The following is a 15,342-nucleotide window of genomic DNA, read 5'->3' on the forward strand; positions in this document are numbered from 1 at the left end:
TGGCCAATTGAGCCGCACAGTGCTTAGTACTGCTGCCCCACTGCTCCAGAAACCCAAACTCAACTCTGAGATTGGGCATTGTGCGTATTCGTGTGCTTCCCCTGAAGGTCTCAATTTCTTCCCACACTGAAAGGCCTGGACAGAGTGGACATGGAGAGGATGTTTTCACTAGTGACCGAGTCTAGGACACCAGAAGACACAGCCTCAAAATAGACACTCCTTTAGAAGAGAGATGAGGAGAGATTTCTTTAGCCACAGAACAGAGAATCTGTGGAATTCATTGCTGCCAATAGCTGTGGAGGCCAAGTCATTGAGTATTTTAACATAGAGGTTGATTGGTTGTTGAGGGCTTCAAGAAGTTGCGGGGTGAAGGCAGGAGAATGGAGTTGAGAGGGATAATAAAACAACCATGATGGAATGGTGGGGCCGAACAGCCTAATTCTGCTCCTATGCCTTATGGTCTTATAACAAAAATTCTAAATTGCCCCTTGTGCAGCAGGAGAATCATTAAGAATTGCTAAGGAACCAGAGGAAAAGTGCAATTAGTTTAGAATAGTCTTTGATAGTAGGTGCAGATGGATGGGATGAAGGGCTTGTTCCCCCAATGTAGCCAACTCTAAACATTCAAAGAACCAAAAGTACAACACATTTGACAAGAAAGGTGGACTGATGAAGGAAGAGGAATCTTTGCAACTATAGGAGGTTTTTGGTTCACTTTGCTTGTGTTTCCTCTCTAGCCACTAGTGAATTGATGTTTAGTACGCAGAAAATGCTAGAGAACTCAGGTAGTATCAATGGAAAAGAGTAAATGTTTCAATCTAACACCCTCCATCATGACTGGAAAAAAATGGAAGAGGAGATGTCAGAGTAAGAAGGTGGTGATGCCGAGGGTAGGGGAGGAGGAGGAGGAGGAGGAGGCGGAAGTAGAACAAGGTGGTAGGTGATAGATGAAAATCAGGGGAAGGGGGAGGGGCGAAGTAATGAGCTGGGAAGTTGGTGAAAGTTAAGGGGTGGAGAAGGGGGACATTTGACAGGAGAGGGCAGAAGACTGTGGAGAAAAGTGAAGGGGGGAGGAGTACCAGATGGAGATGATGGGCAGGTAAGGTGATAAGGTGAAAGAGGGAAATGGGAATAGGGAATGCTGAAGTGGGGTGGCATTACCGGTGGTTCGAGAAATCGATGTTCATGCCATCAGGTTGGAGGCTTTACCTACCACCCCACCCCTCCCCATTCTCTTCCGGTTTCATCTATCACTTACCACCTTGTACTTCTTCCTCCCCTCCCCTTCTTACTCTGACTTCGCATCTCTTTCTTCCCCCCGCCCTGCTGAAGGGTCTCGGCCTGTAAAGTCAACTGTTCACTCTTCTCCACAGATGCTGCCTGACCTGCTGAGTTCTTCCACATTTTTTGTGTTACTTTGACTTCCAGAATCTGCAGACCTTCTCATCTGTGATGTTTTATACACATTGTCATTTCCCCATCATTATACCATGCCACAGACGAACTTGGTGAATTGGTGGAAGAAAACACAGACAGCAACTTTTAACTTAAAATAGTCCCATCAAGAGAATAATATTGTTGCCATGGAAACCTAGCTGAGGAATAAATTACTCTCTTTCACAGTGCTTAAATCCCAAAACTATCTTTGTTATTTAAGAGATACCAACTTCACTTACTTGGTCTATTGGTAGGAGTTATATTGACAAACCTCCTGATCATACTTGGAGATTGCTGCATTGGGGGAGTTCGACAGTGACGCTCATCAATTTCTTGTGTGCCTGAAGCAAGTTCACCAACAAGGATCCTTTCCAGACTCCCATCATCAACTCCTTTTCCGAGCCACCTACCACAAGGAAATCTGGCAAGAGAATTAACATACTTGACTGCTTAATGTTGTGGTACTGACAAATACAAATTATCCTTTTACTTTCTTTTGTTTCTCCCCTGGTAACCATACCTCGAAAAGTCAGCCGTCCCCATGGTGGATAGTGGCTCACAGGACTAAAATGACAACTCTTCTGCATGGTCAATGTGCAATACAGCAAAGAATATTGCTAAGAGAGTATTTAAATAGATTTAACTTGATATCTACACATGTACTCCCAAACATGTTAGTTAACAAATAAATTCTCCTAAACAATAGTTTTACCATCTGAATTACTAAGTGATAAAGGACTTCAGCAAGAAACTTTGCATTGTAAGATCGATATTTATGGTGTTATGTGTTTGAAACTACTATCAGTCACTATGCGCATTTCTGTTTTCCAGTTTCTTGAACCAATTATTGTTGTAAATGAGAATTGTTGATACAAATCTGAGCACAAACAAAACCTGATCAACTTCGGCCCAAATAGGTGGGTTGATGAAGGAGGAGGAATCGTTATGGATTTGATAGCTTAAGCTGTCAAGTTTTAGCTCATTTTGTTTCTGATTTATCTTTCTAGGCACTAATGTGCATTAGTAATTTTTACATATAATTTTTCAATAGTCATACCATGTTTTAAAAAACAGTTATTCATCAAAGAGGAGCTTAGCACAAATATAACATTCAAAAATTCAAGAGGAAAATTATTCTGCAAATGGAAAATTTAAAATACAAGTTTTTAAACTTTAGGAGAGTGAAGATCAGGTTATTATTTCCAGGTATCTCTGAAACTTGTTTGCAAGCATTCACTTAAAAGCAACTTGCTACACCTAGTGGCAAAAATTAACAGCTTTTATCCAGAAAAATAAATAAATAAACACATTTTTTAACAAAATACCTTAAAATGCACTTTTGTTCACAATATGCAGCACTGATTGCGCAGTGTCCTTTTACCAAGAGACAAATTTTAAACAGAATTTCTTTTGCTCACAATCAAAGGACTCTCGTAAGTTCTTCTGGAAGATGAAGCCCATTGTGTCAATAAGCACTAGTAAATGCATAACGAAACATTTCTAAACAAAATAACATTATTCCCATGATCTTCACAAGCAATTAATATGCCTGGTCCTGCAAGTCCATCATAGATGGCAAACAGTAGTAAAAAATTCAACGGTAGGTGTGCTATTGTGACTACCAGCATTACCACTCTAAAACGGGGAGTTCAGCACATCAAAATAAAAACAAAAAATGATGAACTCCCTCAAGTCAGCCAGTTTCTGCAGAAAAAGAGAAAAGGCTAAACGTTTCAGTTCTGGGATCCTTCTTCAGAACTGGGAAAAGGAGAGAAGAATTTAGTTTTTATGCAGCAGGAAGGTGTGACAGGAATAGGGAGGACAAAAGGAATTTATAAAAGATAACGAAAAAATAGCTTTCTTTGTCACATCTGCATCAAAATATACAAGGAAATGCATCATTTAGGTCAACAACCAACACAGTCTGAGGATGCGCTGGGGGCAGCCCACAAGTGTTGTCATGCTTGCAGCGCCAACATAACATGCCCACAACTTACCAACCCTAACCCACATCTCTTTGGAATGTGGACGGAAACCACAGCACCAGAGGAATCTCAAATTGTGTCAGTCACTTTGCTGCCATGGTCCCCGATAAGGTGAGACTTAATATGGTAGTTAACTAGCAATTGAAACTACAAACCCCATTTCCAGAAAAGTTGGGATATTTTCCAAAATGCAATAAAAACAAAAATCCGTGATAAGTTTTGTTTTGTAATTTTTTTTTATTGAAGTTCATCATCAAACAAACATTTCCATAAGATGTATTTCAGACATTGTACATATATATCATATAAGCATATATATCACAAAATCTCCACAAAGTATTTATCTGGGGTATACACTTATAGAAAAGAGTGGAAAGAAAAAACAAGCAAAAGGAAAGAACTATGTACAAGTAGGGAGTGATCTTTTTTACAACATATTCATTGATTTGTGAGAATAAAATCAGGCCTATGAGGCATTATGTAGTTAAACCATTTTTCCCAGTATGAATCAAATTGTTCCAAATTGGATAAAATTCTTTTGCGTTTGATTGGATTTAATAGCCCATTGACATTAAAAGAAATGAATTTTACCTTGTCCTTAGCCATCTATATTTATCTGTCTATGTACCATTGAAATTAGAATAAAACTTAATCAATCTACTCCCTGAACAAATAAGAACCAAGAAATGCAAATAACAACAAAAATGGCAACGAACATGTGATTCCAAGGCTGAGGTCTCTAGTAGATGACTGTGTGTGTGTGTGTGTGTGTGTGTGTGTGTGTGTGTGTGTGTGTGTGTGTGTGTGTGTGTGTGTGTGTGTGTGTGTGTGTGTGTGTGTGTGTGTGTGTGTGTGTGTGTGTGTGTGTGTGTGTGTGTGTGTGTGTGTGTGTGTGTGTGTGTGTACACACACACATATATTACATACACATATATATATATTCTCATTTTGGTGGGGAGAAAGGAGTATGTGATAGAATAAAGAATAACTAAGTAATATAAAATCCACATTACAATAAGTATTTCTCGAGATAGGTATATCACCGTCTACTTTTGCTTCTGTTTAGCTTCTCAACATTTTTAAAGTTAGCCAAACCTTATGGACCTTCTGAAGGGGGTGAGGACTGTCTTTGGGAAACTCCCGGTCTCTTCCTGATATATTTCTCTCGGCCTCCTCCCGTCTCTTGCCTTCTCGATTCTCGCACTTTTTCCCAAGCGGAGCGGGATAATTCCTCAGTCAGGCTTTCCCTCGTTTTGGTGATGCTAACGGGCAACCCTCTGGCCTTCATGTTTCTAGTCGCCTCTTCCACCGTCTGGTACAACCACGTCCCGTTGTCATAAAACACTCGAAGTTTAGCAGGTTACGGAGTTTGAAATCTAATCTTGTTTTGCTTTAGTACTCGCTTTACTTCAGAGTATTCTCTGCATTTCTGCAGGACCGCGGGGGATAATCTTGGTTGAAATATATTAATTTACCATCGTAAAACACTCTCTTCTTACCCCAGGCCCTTTGTAGAATCTGCGCCTTGGTGCTGTACCGCAGGAATTTAATTATTATTGAGCGTGGCTTTCTATCCTGGGTAGGTTTCAGAACGAACGCGCGGTGGGCTCTCTCGACTTCCAGCTCCATAACCGAGGGAAGATCCAGCGAGTCCCACAGTAACTTTTCGACAAAGTCCGTCATAGACAAGCCCTCTGCTCCTTCGGGAACGCTGTAGATTCTGATATTTTTCCGCCATTATCTTCCCTCCAGGTCAAGCAGTTAACCTTCTTGGCGATGTATTATTTTTATTGTCTTGCTCAGTATCCGCTCCACGTTTTGAATGCGATCTTCTACCTTCTCCATGTGAGTCTCTGCCACCGCTATGTTTTTGATTAACGTGGCGAGCTCTGCCTTAATATCACGGAGCTGCTGCTTCATATCTTTCTGGACCTCCATTATTTCTTTCAGGATTTTGAAGACATTCACCGCTTCGACTGAACGAGGCCCGGCGGCTGCCTCGCTATCACACAGTCGGGTCGGAGAGCCGCTCGCTGCACTCCTCTTGGACGCCGGCTCCACAGTGTCGTTTTTTAAATTTCCATTTCTTCTCCCCATTCTTGCCCCTCTTTTCAGTTCAAATATTTTTCGAAAAATATTATATTTGATAGGATAACTGGGCTTAATACGCGTTTTTCCAGAGGAGCTAGTGACTTAAGCTGCCATTCTCGACGATGACATCACCGGAACCAAATCTGTGATATGTTAATTCAAATGAACCCTTATTTAACTGACAAAAGTACAAAGAAAAGATTTTCAATAGTTTTACTGACCAACTTAATTGTATTTTGTAAATATACACAAATTTAGAATTTGATGGCTGCAACACACTCAACAGAAGTTGGGACAGAGTTAAAATAAGATTGAAAAGTGCACAGAATATTCAATTAACACCGGTTTGGAAGACTCCACATTAAGCAGGCTAATTGGTAGCAGGTGAGATATCATGACTGGGTATAAAAGTAGCGTCCATCAAAGGCTCAGTCTTTGCAAGCAAGGATGGGTCGTGGCTCACCCCTTTGTGCCAAAATTCGTGAGAGAATTGTTAGTCAGTTCAAAAGGAACATTTCCCAATGCAAGATTGCTGAGAATTAGGTCTTTCAACATCTACAGTACATAATATTGTGAAAAGATTCAGAGACATCTCAGTGCGTAAAGGTCAAGGTCGGAAACCACTGTTGAATGCGCATGATCTTCGAGCCCTCAGGCGGCACTGCCTAAGAGACCGTCATGCTACTGTATCAATTATAGCCACCTGGGCTCGGGAGTACTTCGGAAAACCATTGTCACTTAACACAGTCCGTTGCTGCGTCCAGAAATGCAACTTGAAACTGTATTACGCAAGGAGGAAGCCATACATCAACTCTATGCAGAAACGCTGGCGAGTTCTCTGGGCCCGAGCTCATCTCAGATGGACCGAAAGACTGTGGAACCGTGTGCTGTGGTCAGATGATTCCACATTTCAGCTAGTTTTCGGGAAAAAAACGGGTGTTGAGTTCTCCGTGTCAAAGATGAAAATGACCGCCCTGATTGTTATCAGCGAAAGGTGCAAAAGCCAGCAACTGTGATGGTATGGGGGTGCATCAGTGCCCACGGCATGGGTGAGTTCCATGTATGTGAAGGTACTACTGACTCTGAGGCGTATATTAGGATTTTAGAGAGACAGATGTTGCCATCAAGGCGATGTCTCTTCCCGGGACGTCCATACTTATTTCAGCAGGACAATGCCAGACCACATTCTGCACGGGCTACAACAGCGTGGCTTTGTAGACACAGAGTACGTGTGCTTGACTGGCCTGCTGCCAGTCCAGATCTATCTCCTATTGAAAATGTATGGCACATTATGAAGAGGAGAATCAGACAACGGAGACCACGGACTGTCAAGCAGCTGAAGTCTTATATCAAGCAGGAATGGACAAAATTTCCAATTGCAAATCTACTACAATTAGTATCCTCAGTTCCAAAACGATTAAAAAGTGTTATTAAAAGGAAAGGTGATGTAACACAATGGTAAACATGCCTCTGTCCCAACTTTTGTTGAGTGTGTTGCAGCCATCAAATTCTAAATTAGTGTATATTTACAAAATACAATTAAGTTGGTTAGTAAAACTATTGAAAATCTGTGTACTTTTGTCAGTTAAATAAAGGTTCACGTGAATTAACATATCACAGATTTTTGCTTTTATTGCATTTTGGAAAATATCACAACTTTTCTGGAAATGGGGTTTGTAGATCAAGGTTCATTGCACGTGTAGTATCTTGTGTACACGTTGATTATGGACATGCCCAGCAGTACACACTACACTGACCCAAAATGAGGAATGGCAGAAATGGCCAGTTCCCGACAAAGAAAGGGTGAGCTACCTAAAGCAGAAGAATGTGATATCAAGTACTGAAGGCTATAATATACCTAGATAGAAGGTTAAACATTCCTTGGGTTGGTGTTACAGCAATGCAGTGGGCCAGAGGGAGAAAAGGTCAGTGGGAGTGGAATGGAGAGTTAAAGTGGCAGGTAATCAGAAGATCATTACAGGAGGGGGCCAAAGAAATAGGCAAAGTGGCAGCTTTTGAATGCATGTCTTACAAACAGTTTGATAGATTGGACATCTATAAACAAAAATGGGGGAAATATTTAGGTTTCCTGAGGGGGGGGGGGAAATAGTAGTGAAGGATATTGCTGAATGGCAGTCTTTTATGTTATTAGAGGTCTAAATAGACACACATGGTTATTATATTGCTGTTTATTTCTGCCATGTTTGTTTTTATTTTATGGAAATTTTATGTTTTGTAAGCTATGATTTACTTACTTTCAACACTGACTCAAGGGCTTGGGGAAAATTTGTAAAAGAATTCAATAAAATTTAAATCATAAAAAAAAAAGATGGTCACTCCTGTGCATTGAATGTAGGTGCTCTGCAAAATTATCACCCAATTTGCATTTGGTTTCCCCATTGCAGAGGTGTATACATTGTGAACATCAAATGCAGCACACTGGATTGGAAGTGCAACTGAATTTCCTGTTTCATCTAGAAGGACTGTTTGGTCCTCTAGATATTGGGAATCAAGAGTTTAAAAAAAAAGACAGCATTACGTATCCTGTGGTTGCATGAGAAAAAACAGGACTGGTAGCTGAAGAGCAGAGCAGCGCATTGCGGAGTGAGTGATCCTTTTAAAATGCCTCAAGGAGAGAGGCAAACGAGACTGAAGATGAAATTATACAAGATTCATCATACCCAATTTTAGCAACATCTTGGAGCTTTGTTCAATTTGCTGGAGATAGCCAAGGGGTTCTAGCTTGGCAGGCATCTTCTCTCCCTGCACTACCACCATCTAAAGGGAAGTAGGGAAGACAGAATCTATATCCTGGGCTAAAGGAAGGAATAGACAGGGATCACCTAAAAAAAAGAACTATGTTTGCTTCTTACTGGCACAGCTTTAATCTTACAAAACAATGAAAACTATTTCTTTTAATTTAAAAATACTCACTTATATGCATGACCTGTTATTTCATTCCGAACCACAACATAATCCACAAGCCATTTGGCATACAACCCCGAGTTATCATGACCAATGAGCACTGTTGTAAGTTTTCCCAAGTTCTGACACTACAAGGAGAAAAAAAAGATATTTACTGTTTTATCAGACAAGGAATCCAATCATTTGGTCTACAACATGGAAAAGCATTTTATTGGAATTAATACATTTTCCCCAACTTGCTTAACTGTTGCTTTAACTTTAAGCCAAGTCAGAGCTGCAAAATGCATCATTCATACAGTAAGAGTAAGAGAAAAAGATAAAAAAGAAAAAACTCTAACTGAAGATTATATTTCTGTTTGAAATACTGAGCCAACACACACGCCATGGTCTGTTCAGTTTCCAGCTGTAAGGGAAACGTCTGGTAATGTTGCACACACACGGTACGCTCTACTTATTTGAGACCATAAACCCTGCTCTTAGACACAATGTGGGGAATCATTCTCTCTGCATATACCCTGTCATAGTCTATAACAACTTGGCAAGTTCCAATGACTTCTCATTTTTCTAAACCCTAGAGAATACAGACCAAACCCTCTCAATCACTCATCTTACAGCAAACCTGCCATCCCAGGAATCTGTCCAGCTGCACTTCCGCAATGCTCTTCCCCGGAGGTGAAAATCTAAGTAAAATTGTGCAATGGTTTTGAAATGGCTGTTTTAAAGAAGCCAAACCAATATTTAATGAGTTACATTGTGTACTAACCTCAAACGTCATTTCAAGGCTACTTTTGGGTATTTGAAGGATACCCGTCTCTCCCAATTCTCCTGATATACAGATCCAGGGATTTGCTGTAAACATGGAGCCTCCTAGCTTCTTACTAGGAATGACCAGCACGTGGTATGGAATCACTGTCAACATGAAACACACAAGTTACATACAACAACCTGCATACAGTATTATATTCTATAAAGAGAAATATTTATTTCTGCTTTGACTGGATAATGGGCAAAAACTGCAGTCACTATAATAACAAGTTTAAGGACATTTAACTGGTATTAATTTTGAAATCTCCCAGCAACTCATAGCAAAAAAGATTCCCTTGAACTACAAACTGAACATCTTGCTGGACAATCACACTTTTTTTTAAATGCATGACTCCATTAAATAGCAGCAAGCCTTCAGCAACTCAAAGGCTTTCAACGGTTGTGTGTTACCTGTCAATTAAAATGGCTGTAAGAAATTAGGACTGACTATTACCAACATTCCTATTTACTAAGATTTACAATCCTGCAAAAATAAACTACTTTAATACAAATTGGGGTAATTTAAGTAGCTGCTGCATTTCTAAAGATAGCAAGTATATTTTTTAAGACATTTGTGATTTCCTTCCTTTGTGGACTTCAAGTTAATTTGTTTATTTTTGCTTGGTTTCTTCCAGTAATAAATGAATAACCCAACATTCTCTCATTCTTGTCCTTCAGCCACAATGACCAAGGAGAGGAAATGGTTTTCTCATCATTATCTGAGGTCCGGGAAAAAAATGTTTCGGATCAAGGATGAGAGGAAAAACCTCATCAAACAGTAAAATTGCTCGACTGCAGCAAATAGAGGATCAAAAAAATGACATTTAACAAAGATCAGCGCCAAAGATTTAACTCTTTTGAGGCCTTTTCATAATCCCAGTGGAGATATTTGCCTTCAATTCTTTTAATTTTGGTATTTCAAAGCAAAATACATTATTTTTTAAAATTAGCATATAACATTTCTTAAACAGATGAACACAGTTTTACTGCATGACAATAACAAAGACAGAAGAAATTCTGCTTAAAAATTACTAATTGCTTCATCATTCCACAGTCATTTATAACAGAAAAATCTGTTGATTAGAAATACATTAAATATGTACAGTGGATTCTGGTCAGTTGGGACACATCGAGACCAGTCCATTTTGGCCCAATGAGATGGCTGCCCAATTAGCCAGAGTTTCATGGAAATAGTTGAAAAGGTATCAAAAAAAAAAGAAAGACAAACTGAGTTTCAAATTATGTATTTAATTGAAATACAGAATAAATCAGAACAGTACCAATGGTTCTAAGTATTATAAAACTGTGCATTAGTTCTTGATAGTTATCGACAGAGGGACTCATCCAGTGTACACAATTAACAAAATCAGTGCAGAAGCCTAGTACAGATAACGGACTGCCTTCTTACAACACTATCTATGACTGCATTCTCCAATCTTCATTTTTCATTGCAACTTCTAGATGATCCTCAATATCTTCAAAATTCTTTGTAGTTCTAAACTTGCTTAAGTAGTGAAATAATTTAGTTCTCACTGTTTCTGGCATCTCCAAGCCTGAATGCTCAAAACCACAGTGAACAAAACAGTTCTGAATGGTCACACTGCTTATTTATCGCCAATTATTAGGGTAAAAAATCACTGCTTTTTGCACATACACACAACTGATGCTACTTAAAAACTGTTCACTCTAAGCACAGAGTATTGTCTAATGGCGCTTGACTGACGCTAGTTAGAACCTGTTCGACAGGTCTCCTGCCTCAATTGAGCAGCATAATCCCCCAAATCAGCAAGGGGAATCCTGACTATTTTTGTGATATGTTTTTGTTAAGAGGTTGTCCCAAATAATCCCAGTTAACTGATGGACAAATTAACGGGAATCCACTGTAGTACATTTCCACGGGTATTCATCATATTTAGTTCTATATGATTCGCAGATAAGAGCATAAATTTTGTAATTAATCTGGATCTCAGATGCTTACAGATCTACCTTGGGAATTAGAGCATGGTGCCTATTAGCATATCAGGTAGTAAGCTGACTGCAACCTGATTGTTAGTCTCCATTGAAACAGATATTACAATGTGCCTCACAAAAAACAGTGTAGTGCAATATTAAGTAAAGCATGACAGATCTCAGGGTTTATAAATAAAAGCACTCCAGGTACAGTCATCTGCTTTTGCATTCAGTAGATTCATTCAAAAAAAATTATCAAAAACATAAAGCTAATCTTGTTGTGAAATCAAATGTATTGAACTTACTTTATTTCTTACATCCTTCACATACATGAGTAAAGATCTTTACCTTACATCTCCGTCTGAATGTGCAATTTATAGTAATTTATAGTAAGTACAACAGGACAGTCAATATGGCATAGAAATACAAATTGTATCAGCGTGAATTAATCAGTCTGATGGCCTGGTGGAAGAAGCTGTCCCGTAGCTGTTGGTCCTGGCTGTTATGCTGTGATACCATTTCCTGGATGGTAGCAGCTGGTACAGTTTGTGGTTGGGGTGACTTGGGTCCCCAATGATCCTTTGGGCCCTTTTTACACATCTGTCTTTGTAAATGTCCTGAATAGTGGGAAGTTCACAACTACAGATGTGGTGGGCTATCTGCACCACTCTCTGCAGAGTGCTGCGATTGAGGGAAGTACAGTTCTCATACCAGGCAGTGATGCAGCCAGTCAGGATGCTCTCAATTGTGCCCCTGTAGGATTTGGGGACTCATGCCGAATTTCTTCAATCATCTGAGGTGAAAGAGGTGCTGTTGTGCTTTTTTCACCACATAGCCGGTATATACAGACCAGGTGAGGTAGTAGGTGATGTGTATACCGAAGAACTTAAAGCTGTTCACCCTCTCAACCCCAGATCCACTGATGTCAACATCTCCATTCCTCCCATAGTCTACAACCAGCTCCTTTGTCTTTGCGGCATTGAGGGAGTGGTTGTTTTCTTTACACCACTGTGTCAGGGTGACGACTTTGTAACTGGAGTACTTTTATTTATAAACCTTGAGATCTGTCTTTACTTAACATTGCACTGCATTGTTTTTAGTGAGACACATTGTAATATGCTTTTCAATGTAGACTAACAATCAGGTTGCAGCATTTACTACTAAAATGGGGCTGAAACAAAACAGAAAACAAAAATATGGCTAAATCTGAACATTCCAAATATCTCATTTTAATAAAAAGGTAGTTAAATCCATATGTTCTGCTGTTGGATGGTAGCAATTATTTTAAAAAGTTTTTCAAGTAAACTGCTGGAAGTCTCCTACAAGGAACGGTTTCTAACATCATTGACATTTGTGAGATGCTGAGGAACGTGTGGATTGGTGCTAAAGTTGTAAAACCTCTTCATGAACTCCAGGTGGCCTGAACTCTGAGTAAACTTAATGATTTCTTTTGCTTCAATTTTAATGTGAGCTTTCACCAGCACATTATTTTTTTCCTAAAGTGGTGCAGGTGATACGAATGGTAATAACTTTAAAATTACTGAATCGATACACATGTTATGCAGATGTAAAGGCATGAACCATAATTAAGTTGTAATTACAGATCCTCCCCATGTTGAGGCAGTTTTCTGTTCCTGTGAACTGTTCATGACCTGGCAAGTTTACAAGTTAAAAATGTACCTACAAACTAAGTTCCCATGCGGTACACAATTCCTGCAGTCCCATGACAGCTGGCAAATCCATTCTGCCAGTCTCTCAAAAGCTTGCTCTTATGTATGTGCCACACACGAGTCAGGCATTTATAATGTGGGGAGCACCTGTACTGTTAAATCTCAATAGCTTATCATTTTAGCATATCGACATTCACTTACTGATTGTTGTAAATGCATTAGTAAAGCAGAAGTAATCCACTGCATTGAATGAAAGGAGGTGATACAGGAATTGTTCCTTTTCGTCATCACAGCGAAGGAAGGCATAACGTTTATAAAGTTTTCTAAAATTAAAACAGAAGTTACATTTCATAAAAATCTTTAAGGAAATAACAGAAGGATAATTTATAAGTTTGTCAAAGTGTTACCAATGTTTCAAGATTCTGTAAACCCAACCAAATGCATTTGCCCCTTTCCTATAAAAGGTCATGTGCAACGAAGTGTTATGACAGTGTACAAAGAGACACAGATATACAATGAGGTGAACAATTGATTAAAGACAGGCAGTACTCAATATTCACAGCAAAATAACTTTAAAATAAAATTGATAGACCAAATATAATCACCAAGCTTAAATCTGATACTTTTTATAAACATTACTGAGGTAAAATACTGGAAATATATGCATATAAAAGAGAAATCTCTGATTTTTTTCATAAAATGTTAAATCAGGAAGGTGGCTGCAGAACTCCACCATACTAAAAGACTTTTTTTTTTGCCTAAAAAGCCATGAAATTAAATAATTAATTTATTGGAAACAAAAATTAAGGCTTGGTCACAGACCCAAAACTTTAATGGTTTCTCTTTCCACAGATTTTGTCCTACCACCGCCACCCCCCCCCCCCGGCAACATTTTCTGCTTTTGTTTCAGACTACCAACATGGAAGAGAATAGCCTACAAGGTTAAAGATCTTGATACTCTATTCCTTAGAGTTCTTTGGAATGAATGCTGCTCTTACTAAAATGTACAAGATTCGTTGCAGCAGATTGGGGGGGGGGGGTGGGGAGGAGAAGCACTGCACAGGGTTAATGCTGAGAGTAATGTTTCCTATCGTGGAAGAGGCTAGAAACAGATGAAGGAGGAAGGTTTTTCTGAGATTGACATCTTTGAAACTCTTTGCTGCAGTGAGGCTGTGGGGGCAGAATCCTTGTGCATCCTTAAAGCTGAAATGGAGAGATCTTGAATGGTAAGGGAACCAAAGTTAAATGGAAAGGCCAAGAAATCGACTTGATGTGTCTTTTTGAACGGCAAAGCAAACTTGAGGGATGAACGAGCCTGTTCCTACCTTCCATTGCTTTATACGATAGGTGAAGTGGTGTTTGATGTGATCCCCACCCTAATTTACTTAGAAGAAATAGAAAAGGGACTTCTCTGAGCTCTTACAAACCTTATGTTGATGGTGCTCTTATCAAGATCAGGTCAAAGACACCAAATTTATATGTCGTGATCTACCATAGAGCAAACATAACTGGTGCAATCACGGTCGGCCACTTCATCAGCCAGAGCCACCAGAATCAAGTTTTCCAGTTTTAAATTGATCAAAGAGGGATGTTTTTTTAAATTTTTTAAAAAAGTAGTACTGTGCAAAAATTCAACACTGAATTATTAACTTACCTTAACATGTTTAACCATTAATTGTTTTCAGCAGTGCAAAGGAAACCGTTCAGTTTAGTTTACTTGTTGGCTACTTTAATATAGTAATAGGACAATTTCAAACTTCAAAAGTACAATTGCCCATCTTCATTTTATGATGTTTGAGCCATCATCAGTCAAAAATTGAATTTATTTGTAAGAGTTAACTCTCTGGTAGTGAGAGAAATGGAAATGGAAGAAACCAGGGTAGTGTGGTGTTTAGTTGAGTTTATCTTAAGGTTTAATTCTCACTCAGATGGAAATTATATAAGGAATTAAATGATAAATGTTTAGAAATACAAGCCTGTCATGTGTTATATCATTGACATGGGATGAAATGGAGACTTCCCATATCTAGAATGGCCATATGAATGGTAAGCGTTTCTCACTGCTTACAATAAATCACTAAAGATACCTTCTGCACATTCTTGCAGGTATTTACTCAACAGAAAAGGCCAGTCATTCAAGAAAGTAAGTACATGACAAGCTATCAGGATAGCAAGAGGATGTCAGAGGCAAGGTAATGCAATACATTGACAAATTGGTGTTCATTGTGTGATAATGGTAATATCCTAGAGGAAGCCAACCATCAAAGCAAAACTATTGCACCAAAGACTTAAAGGTTGCTGGGGAAAACTGAGGTTAAGATTGTGCATCAACTGCAAACAAAATCCATTAAATCCATAAAAGATCTAGAATGGAAATTTTGTGATGTATTATTTTCCACATTCATGTGTAATTATTTCAAATGTTAACTGTTGTTAAATACCAGTTAAATCAATATTAATTCTTAACCCTATCATTATTT

General features: G+C 38.9%; 1 protein-coding gene across 2 annotated transcripts in view; it reads right to left on the reverse strand.

Annotated features, from left to right (window-relative positions):
• LOC140729608 (DENN domain-containing protein 5A) overlaps window positions 1-15,342 on the reverse strand; it is a 156,671-nt gene that overhangs the window by 11,201 nt on the left and 130,128 nt on the right. For both annotated transcript variants that reach the window (XM_073049568.1, XM_073049567.1), the window contains 4 exons: window positions 13,064-13,185; window positions 9,202-9,347; window positions 8,448-8,566; window positions 1,677-1,858 (listed from right to left, as the gene is read on the reverse strand). In XM_073049568.1, the coding sequence (XP_072905669.1) occupies window positions 1,677-1,858; window positions 8,448-8,566; window positions 9,202-9,347; window positions 13,064-13,185 (569 nt within the window). The remainder of the gene's footprint in view (window positions 1-1,676; window positions 1,859-8,447; window positions 8,567-9,201; window positions 9,348-13,063; window positions 13,186-15,342) is intronic.

The sequence above is a fragment of the Hemitrygon akajei genome, chromosome 6 (genome assembly GCF_048418815.1).
Source record: "Hemitrygon akajei chromosome 6, sHemAka1.3, whole genome shotgun sequence".
Taxonomy (NCBI): Eukaryota; Metazoa; Chordata; class Chondrichthyes; order Myliobatiformes; family Dasyatidae; genus Hemitrygon; species Hemitrygon akajei.